The sequence below is a fragment of the Sinocyclocheilus grahami genome, unplaced genomic scaffold (assembly GCF_001515645.1).
Source record: "Sinocyclocheilus grahami isolate Dianchi unplaced genomic scaffold, SAMN03320097.WGS_v1.1 scaffold63.1, whole genome shotgun sequence".
Lineage (NCBI taxonomy): Eukaryota > Metazoa > Chordata > Actinopteri > Cypriniformes > Cyprinidae > Sinocyclocheilus > Sinocyclocheilus grahami.
The window spans coordinates 252319-262744 of NW_015505242.1; the positions used below are offsets into that span (position 1 = coordinate 252319).

Genomic DNA, 10426 nt, shown 5'->3' on the forward strand with positions numbered 1-10426 from the left:
ACAAGTAAAAAGTCAGTAATAAAATAAGAACAAATAAAACAATTGCAAACAACAGCACAAATAAATGCAATAGAATAAAGAGAGCTATGAAACTAAGTTTTTCAGGTTAAGTAAGTTTTTATTCAGGTAAGAAATACTACAGAAATTAAAGTAATCAAATGTAAAATAACACATCCAATGTTATTTTACATTTGCCATCCAGTGTTATTTTTACATGTCATTACTTTAATTTCTGTAGTCTTCATTGTAAAAATTAAATACAGATTAATGCTTACCATTAAAGTTATAAAACGTATGGAGTCAAGAGCAGAAAGTGATTTTCTTTGTCTTTTGTTCTTTGATTAACATGACAGACAGCAGCAGGAATATTGGACTGCGGTCCCTTTAAGAGTTTATCCACAGACCCAATATACTGTTACACAACATGCGTTCTCTTTCGCAACTATTTAACGTTCCAAAACTGACTGTGCTTAACTGGATACTCGCCAAGATGGGCATTTTGACAATTTTGTATGTATTTGACCGTTTTAGCACATTTAGCCACTCATTTTGGTATTTGTGGCTCACAAGCCGTTTGAGACTGAGCGCGGCTTGTGCGCTCCACTAATATAGATCAGTGGTGGTATAAGCGCTTTTGGTGTAAGCGCGAAACCTGCGGGAATGACTAAAATAATGCACTATTTAACCGGAGCAAATGAGACGTGTGTGTGAGAGAAGGGGTCGTCGGAGAGAAGAGAACGAGAATACGCGGCTGACGTTATTGCCTGTGCCGCTGGTAACAAAACAGATCGGCTCAGAAAGAAGTGAGACTGACCGACCGGTCACCGATCCGGGCCAGTCACGAGGAAAATCGGCCGATTCCGATCCCTGTCCGGTTGATCGGTGCATCTCTAATTATAAATATACTTAATTATGATGAAAATACCAGAGTTGGCTTGAATAAAACAGATAAACTATACATTGTCACAGTCAAGTGTTTATTGTCTTTGTTTTATCATTCAAAACGTTTATATCATCTGTTTACTCAGTTACAGTGATAGCAATGCCTGTCCATATTAGGGATTTCCAGAGTTCTATTCCTTCCGTGATGCATATGTGGAGTTTCTGCGCGAGAGCGCCCTCTGGCGTCCAGTATGAATGAAACAGACATTAAATGCGTTTATAGCGCTCAATAAAGGCCAATCCTTCCTATTTTGGGTAATTTTATTTTATTTTTTATTTTTTTTAAGTATCGGTTCAGGCACAGTTTAGGCACCGGTACCTTTTTAAAAGTATTGATTTGGCACCTGTATCGGAAAAAACCCAAACGATACCCAACCCTAGCCATGTTGCTGTGGAGCCCGGGGAGCAGTTGGGGGTTCGGTGCCTTGCTCAAGGGTCTCACCTCAGTCGTGATATTGAGGGTGGAAGAGAGCGTTGGTCATTCACTCCCCCCACCGACAATCCCTGCCGGACCTGAGACTCAAACTCGCAACCTTCTGGTTTTCAAGTCCGACTCTCTAACCATTAGGCCACCACTGCCCCCACGTCATCAAAATCCAGTTGGTTACACAAATTTGCTACATTGACCAACAGAAGCTGCTTGATTTGAAAGTGGCTCCTGTGTGAGCTGTGCCTCAAGCATTGCTACAATACTGACAACAAACAATGAATCAATTTTTCCTTCTGAAACTTTGCTGAATTTTATAACGTGTGGCCTTTAGGGGGAAATACTGAGGGAAAAAAATGTGTCATAAGAATAATCATATTTCTCCCGCAGTGTAAGCTACAGAAACTTGAAGGTGAGCTCTTTTGACATGGGACAGTAAAAATGCACCTAGAAACCACACAAAACATCTAAACAACCATCCAGGATACCTTGGCAAGATCCTAAACCCCCTGGAACAACTTCGCAATGGATTAGCAAACACTGCAAGAGTTAATTAACAGTAAGCTTTACACAGGCAGGGAAACGTACCTAATGTAATATTAAAAAAAGTAACATGCTCTCTACAACTCAAACCAGTTATTTCACTTCCTGTTCATCATTACAGATCTTCAAAGCAATAACTGATGCTACGGGATGTGTTTCTCTCCCAAAAATACATATCGTATATTCCACCCGGGCCGAAATTACAGCTGCTGTCTGTGCTTCTCTCTTTCTGGCTAGAAGCTTTAAACAACAAAAAGAAAAGTGACTTTAAAACACTTCACTATGGTCCCTTTTAACTTGAGCATTAAGTGAACACCCACATTTTCTGCTTCCATTTGTGACACTGGGGCTTAAGTTTAATGTTGAGAACCACAACTCTAAATGGGGCATCAAAGATTATGAACATTTGCCGCATGCTGTGGTCGAGGAAAAGAGAGCGTGAGACAGAAAGGCTGAAATGGTTTCAAGGCTGATTTAAAGAACACCCACACACGCTAGTTTTACACTTTTTTTTCACAGTGGGAAGTGGACTGAACATGCTGCCTGACGGCATGCCAAATAGTAATAACTAAGGTCATCAGTGTGAGCTCAAGTCATACTGATCTGTCTGAATTGTACTTCAACCAAAAAATAAAGTGAGGTGTGATGATTTTTACTCTCTAACAGCTTTACTTTACAAATCCTGCCAAAAGGTGCTATTACACCGTAATGTAGGCCTATGCAATACAGGAACCACATCTACCTGATTTAGCTAACTAGCATGGAGCAAAACATGGGCAACTTCGCAATGTACCACAAAACACTGCACATCAATCTCCAAATATAGCTGCCATTTTTTTAACTAGTTGTAGTACGGTACCAAAAAATTTACTTTTAACTACATGTTGTCATGAACAACACGTCACTAAAGACATTGACTTAAATTTCATGAACTTTAAAGTTTAAAGCATAGGTCTTCAACCCTGCTCCTGGGGACCCACTTTACTGCAGAATTCAGCTCAACCCCTAATCAAACACACCTGAACCAACTAATCAATGTCTCCAGGATCACTTGAAAAGTCTCAGGCCAGGTGTGCTGATACAGGTTGGAAAGAAACTTTGCAGGACAGTGGGTCCCCCAGGAGCAGGGTTGAAGACCTATGGTTTAAAGTGTTCATGACATCCCTGATTCAAAATAATTTTTTTGAGTTGAGCAATTCATTACAAGAACAGGTTCTTAAGACTCGTTTGCTCATGAATCGGACTACACTGGTTGCGCTACACTGGTATGTTTGTTTTGTAAGGTCAGCTCAGTAAAAAAGATGCATTTTCTTGCCATTATTCTGAGGCTCAATGTTCCTTTTATCAAATCATACTTGATTTAGACTGCAAAATGAGCAAAACATTTCTTTTGTGGTAGCACTATAGATTCAGCTCTCTGGTCAATTTGACAGGGTTCATGTGTGAAAGGATAAATGCTCAGCGTACATAAAATATACAACTAAAAATTTTGAAATCTCTATGCAAGATTTCTGAAAGAAACTGATACCTTTATTCACTATTGCTGCACTAAATTGTTCAAATAATTTTCAGTAAAACTAATGTCACAAAGGATTATTTATTTCAATTTTAAATAAATGCTGTATTCTTCAAACTTGGGCACTTGGGTTTCTTAATAAACTGACTTTCTGTAGCACTTCACATGGCTTTGATTGGCAGTTCTCGCAAATCTTACTATCAAATTGTTCCCATTACCTCAAACCTAGTTTCAGTCATCAATAACACCCGTCTAATCATTTACTGTCCAGTCTCTAAGTTGGCCATTCTACCATTTTTTCTTATTTGCCAACTTCAGATGAAGTTTTTTCTTTTTCTTTCTGCTTACAGGGCCCACAACCCAGTCTGCTCTTCACAGTTTCTGATGAATCTGCTGTTTGGCATATACTATTGAACAAAGCTGCCAGTTGAAGACCTGAGGGGTGTCTGTTTCTCAAACTCTGATGTGCTCTTGCTGGCATGCATCTGGGCCACCCCCTTCTCTCTGTCCTGTTTAAATCCAGTATGCCGTCTTAATTCAAGATCTTAAGGCATTGTACACTCACAGATGGAATAGCCTTCATCTCTCAAAAGAACAATAGACTGATGAGCTTCTAGAGGAAGCTGTTTCTTTGAAGCCAAAATTGGACTACAGAAATGTCAGTGTACTGGCATCACTTCAGCAACAGGAAAAAAGACATTGTGTTGCCAATTCCATACTTCATTAAGTAGCACAACTCTTTTCAACTGTGGTGGGATAACAAACAAGCTTTCTTTTGTACCAAATTGGAAGATTAAAATGACTACTTGAGGATGAGGGAACAGTGTTTTCTTATAAGCTGGAGTATTGAGGCTTTGAAATCAGAGGTTAAAGCTGAACAGTTCACCCAAAAATGAAATCAATTACTCACCTTCCTGTCATTCCAAACCAATATCAAACCCACATCATATATGGTAAACAGCAGCTCTACCGTACTTGCTTGATGCACAAAAACAAACCTCAATGGTTCTTGCGGAAGCTCCAAAGTGCTTGCGTGACATGCGAGAAAAAACCTCATTGGTTATTATGTGTCAGGCAAGCACTTTTGAGATTCTGTTTACCATATTTGATGTACTCTATGCATGTCCATTGATCAATGTTTATATGTGAATAAAAGCCTAAATTAAATCGGTTCATCATATAATATGATTGTGTCTCTTTGTAAGACTTGGATTAAACCACTCGATTCATTTGGACTTATTTTACAATCTTTTTATGAACCTTTTGAAGCATCAATTCTTTGGTATAATGGACTTTCAGTGGAAAGCATAAAAGTTGACCATGTTAAGGACGGGTTTTAGAGTAGCGCTGGTTCGACAGTGGAAACGCAGTTTGATTTTGGCCTCACGGCATGAGGTGCAAGACTATTGGCGCCAGCATGGCTCATTGTTAGCCCTGGCTCGCACTGGCCCAACAGTGGAAAAGCAGATATCAAGACCCACATCCCTGAGGTCATATGGCATGACTTTTCTGCATATGCCAGCTAGGGCTGTGCGATTAATCGAAATCGAATCGAAATCGCGATTTGAGACGTTGCGATTTCCAAATTGCAAAGCCTGCGATATGGACGCAATATTACTCTGTTCCAGAGCATATGCATGACTGTCAGCCTTGAGTTGCAGTCTTACTAACCAATAGAGTGAGCGTATACTCGCACCCAGCTCCGCACCGCAAGTCTTCACGAGTGCATCTAGCAGTATGGATGAGGCTTGACGCACGCGCGCAACCTGTGTCGTCTCGCGCCTGGCTCCGCATTTAAAACGAATGTAAATTCAGTCTAACTGCTTTGCTAATTTCACTTGGATGAAATTAAACATTTAGCACATTTTCCACTTGTTCTTAAAATCTCAAATACTTAATGAATAAATCAGCCTATGTAACATATGTGATACTTTAATAATTGACTTAAGAAATACCGTTTTTTTATTAAAAAAAACAAAAACAAATATTTTCTGTGAAATTCGGTAATTAAGTTAATTCTGTAAAAGTAGTTATACCATTATAATCTTGCCTGCTGAAAAAAAAAAACAATAGAACCCCTCCCAAAACACAATAAAAAATGTAATGGATTTCAGGGTTATAATGGGAATTGTAAACTACAATTGTAGTTTACAATTCCCATTATAACCCTGAAATCCATTACATTTTTTATTGTGTTTTGGGAGGGGTTCTATTGTTTTTTTTTTTCAGCAGGCAAGATTATAATGGTATAACTACTTTTACAGAATTAACTTAATTACCGAATTTCACAGAAAATATTTGTTTTTGTTTTTTTTAATAAAAAAACGGTATTTCTTAAGTCAATTATTAAAGTATCACATATGTTACATAGGCTGATTTATTCATTAAGTATTTGAGATTTTAAGAACAAGTGGAAAATGTGCTAAATGTTTAATTTCATCCAAGTGAAATTAGCAAAGCAGTTAGACTGAATTTACATTCGTTTTAAATGCGGAGCCAGGCGCGAGACGACACAGGTTGCGCGCGTGCGTCAAGCCTCATCCATACTGCTAGATTAATCAAACATTAAGTTTTGATATATTTATGGTAGGAAATGTACAAAATATCTTCATGTAACACAATCTTTACTTAATATCCTAATGATTTTTGGCATAAAAGACAAATTGATCATTTTGACCCATACAATCTATTTTTGGCTATTGCTACAAATTAGGGCTGTGCGATTTGGGGGAAAATATCAAATTGCGATTTTTTTTTTGACAGAGATTGCCATTTGATTTGCGATTTTAAATTTGCAAAGTCAAGCTTCAGCTCAATATTGCCAATAATGTGCAGCACAGTATGGGTATCATGACCCTGCAGAAAAAAACAATAGAAACTATCACATAAATTCTTATAGTTTCTATTAAACCATTACAAAATTATTTTTTGTTTTGGGCATTATTCCAATAGGAATTACTGTTGTTCTATTGGTTGCCATCTGCCAGATTACATCCCACCAATAGAATCCATCATATAATGGGAATTGTAAACTACAATTGTAGTTTACAATGGTGTCTATTTGATGGATTCTATTGGTGGGATGTAATCTGGCAGATGGCAACCAATAGAACAACAGTAATTCCTATTGGAATAATGCCCAAAACAAAAAATAATTTTGTAATGGTTTAATAGAAACTATAAGAATTTATGTGATAGTTTCTATTGTTTTTTTCTGCAGGGTCATGATACCCATACTGTGCTGCACATTATTGGCAATATTGAGCTGAAGCTTGACTTTGCAAATTTAAAATCGCAAATCAAATGGCAATCTCTGTCAAAAAAAAAATCGCAATTTGATATTTTCCCCCAAATCGCACAGCCCTAATGCCATCCACTCACCTTTAGGTAGGAACCGTAGTATTTGGTGACAAAGGGACTGTCGCACTGGCTTAACACTGTGATTTCCTGCTGAATGTCTTCAATCTCATCTTCAGCCTCTTCCAGATCGATGGTCTTGATGGCCACAACTTTCTGCGTGCGATTGTCGATGCCCTTAAACACCTCTCCGAACGAACCCTTACCGATTCTCTCCAGCTTGGTGAACAACTCCTCAGGATCTGCTTTTAAATTCTGCAACGAAGAACAAAGAAAATTCAGTATAGGTCTCCATTTAGCTTTATGCAGATTAAAACAATTTACAAATTCATGTAGTACTATTAAATCACATAAGGTCAGAATTCCATACAGAAAAGAGCCTTGTGCTCAACACTGCATAAAAGGTTCTATATTTTAAAGGCAGGAAGAGTTTTCTACCCTACAGCAATCCAAGTAACAAGAGGATGATCAATACTTAAAATGACCTCAATGTATCACTGAAATGGTTTTGGTTAAACATACTGCAATGATACTTCTGAACGGTCTTAAGACGGGCTTTTATAATCCAGAGTTTGGGTTGACTAGAAGTTCTTTGAAATGCTACTGAAGCAAGACCTGAGTATGTTTGAGAACTGAAGCACATCTGGTTGGGACCAAAAAGTTCCCAGAGGTCTCAGCATTGACCCTGAACATCGCAGACCCCTGAGACCTTCTTAAAGGAAACACAGAGAGTGCTATGAACAGCGGCAACATTATTAGCATGAGGCAGTTTGTTGCAGAGTCCACGGTGGTTAAACTGAACAGCACTTGAATAAATAACAGCAGAACTAACCAATGAAACCTGTAAACCTCAGACTGCTCTAACTTTAACACATGCTAACTTAAGCCTCCAAAACCAGTCCAAAACATCACCGCCACTTCATCAACATCATTCAAACGAAGCAAAACAAACCATGCTAGACTAACCATCAGTGTGTCCAGAATTTAAGACAATCCTGAACTGCTGCCGTGTACATCCTCTGAGCACGCAAAAATTCACGACCTTAAAATCCTCCAAATCTCTTTTGCTAGCATAAACGCTAAACCAACCGAACGCAGAGTCATATTGATGCCGAACACAACAACAGAACAGCTTGTCCAGTGCAATATCAGAGGCGCTGCGGGAGGTACATGCAGGCAGGATTTCATGAAAGTGTAAAATCCAGTTAAATGGATGACAACAGAGCTGATCGTCCACAGCATTAGTGCGCCAAAGATACAAGATGAATGACAGCAGCCTAAAGGACACTATTCTAACGCCTCATACCTCAGGGTACCGTGAATGAATGGAAATCTGTTTAGGGATATCTTGGCCATGCTTTGGTATAAGGCTGAAAGAGATGATCACCTCTAGCAAAGGTATAAAGCGATTGAAGATGTGTTTTCCATTTCATTTTATACAAATAGCACTGGTTTCATTTATTCAAGTGCTTCTCAACTGGTTTCATTACAGGATCCAGATTTTGCATTTCGACCCTACACAGTACCAAATATCTTCTATTCTAAAATCAGAAGCATTTTCATTAACATGCAAAATTATCAACAACTTAAGCTGGATAGGAAAACTGATAATTACGTTTCTAAATATCTCTTGACTTTCTATGGTTATTGTTAAACCCATATTCAATATACAGTATTGTTCCAAAATTTGGGGTCAGTAAGATTAGTCTTTTTTTTTTTTTTTGGAAAGACATTTTTATTCAGCAAGGGCATGTAAAATTGATCAAAGGTGACAGTAAAGATATTCATAATGTAACAAAAGCTTCTGATATCAGCTAAATGCTGGGGTTTTGAACTTTCTATTCAAATAATTCTTCAAAAAATATATATCACAGTTTCCACAAAAATATTAAGCACACACAACATAAGTGTTTCCAACATTAATAATAAAGTTATTTTAATTGTAATAATAATATTTAACATTACTTACTGTATTTTGATTAGATAAATTCAGCCTTGATGAGTATAATTTTTTTCATATTTTCATGGATGAAACAACCTAAATATGTTATTTCAATGCCACAGATTTTGATTGGGCACTCAGCTTTGACTTAAACAATTACAACCTTTTCTTTCTTTTTTGCTATGCTGAGTAGTTGCATTTTTCCTACACGTTTCTCAGTGTTTGAACCTCCCTGAACAAACTCAGCTGAGAACCACTGCTTTAAACACAAATCAACCAATTGCAGCACAGCAAGCAATATACTCAAAAGATGACAAAAGCCTTTATGAAAGAGGGGAAAAGAGGCCAGTGAACAGTAGTCACTGTGATAAATGACCCGTGCTGACAAGCATCTTGGAGACCGACTGCCAGTCTGCGCTCTGTCAACTTGATGCCATCCTATGAACACACACAAATCGATTTTCTCAGACACAGATGATTTGCGCACATCTTTCCTCAAAGCGCACACACCCACAGAGAAGCCCTTTAATGCATCACTCAGAGATTCATTAGCTGTCATCTACCCGTTCCATCACGGAGATGATGAAGGCTTTGCTCCCTGATTCAGCCCTAATGCTGATTGCTCGCCTACACTCCCAGCTGATCTCCGTAATCCTGATCCCGATGCACACTGACAGGTGTAACAGCCAACAAATTCTTTTGGAAGGCCACGTCATCCCTTGACTCCCATCTGTGGTTGTGTTTTAGGGAGCTGGAAACTCTGAGGCTGGCCATATGAGGTGTGTTACAGCCAGGTGAGAGCATGCGGGCCTCAGAAATGTTCCTAATGGATGCCCACCACAATTCCTCTGTGACCCATAAGGAAATACTAGAGAATAGGCGCTTATTCCATCAATATGCTCTCAGAACTGGTGACTTGTAGCCCTCCCTATGGAAGTCTGTGACCTCCTACATAATTACGGTTTTCCTCTTCTCACATGGACGCACGCTCTTTGGTTTTAAGGGCCTCCTTACAAGATGGAGGTTCTTCGCCAACAATGGCTTCCTGCATATTCAACCTAAAGGAACGATAAGCCATTTCAGCTACTTGGGATGGCAGATTGCTCTCCTGTCCTGAGGGCAAACCAGTCATATGGCCCAGCATGAATAGAGACCCAACCAAGTGACCCAGTTACGATGGCTACTCTCTGGAGACATCTCTCCATCCCTCATCATCGCCCTCTTTCCTTTTGTCTCTACCCTTCCACTTCACGTTTTCCTTTCTTTCTTGGATCTTTGTGTTTTGAAGAACAGAATGGTTCTTCACTGGTACTGTCCCACTTCATACATGATCATGGTTCATAAAGGATGTCCCAGAAAGGTTAAAGCTCTCTAGAGGGCAAGAACATGAACATTTGAATAGAATGACCCTGAAAAGGGCTCTTCATTGGAACTGTCCTACTTCATACATGATCTTGGTTTCAAATAGGATGTCCCAGAAAGTTTACAGTGGTGCTAATACTCTCTTTAATATTTAATGGAAATGCTTTCTAAATTGTTGTCCTCCAAGCTTCGCAGATGAAGGACTCAAAGCCTCTTCTGTTAAGCATCGCATATGCCGTGTTTCTCCGTAAATATTTGAAACACAGTAAACCAAACCAAATCAAGCCACCTCCAGTCCACTACTACATGGGTTTTCAAACTGGCATCCAGTGACCCC

General features: G+C 38.9%; 1 protein-coding gene across 1 annotated transcript in view; it reads right to left on the bottom strand.

Annotated features, from left to right (window-relative positions):
• Nucleotides 1–10426, bottom strand: part of LOC107584762 (serine/threonine-protein kinase 24) — a 37047-nt gene that overhangs the window by 24698 nt on the left and 1923 nt on the right. The window contains exon 2 of the mRNA XM_016271489.1: nucleotides 6810–7040. Within this exon, the coding sequence (XP_016126975.1) occupies nucleotides 6810–7040 (231 nt within the window). The remainder of the gene's footprint in view (nucleotides 1–6809; nucleotides 7041–10426) is intronic.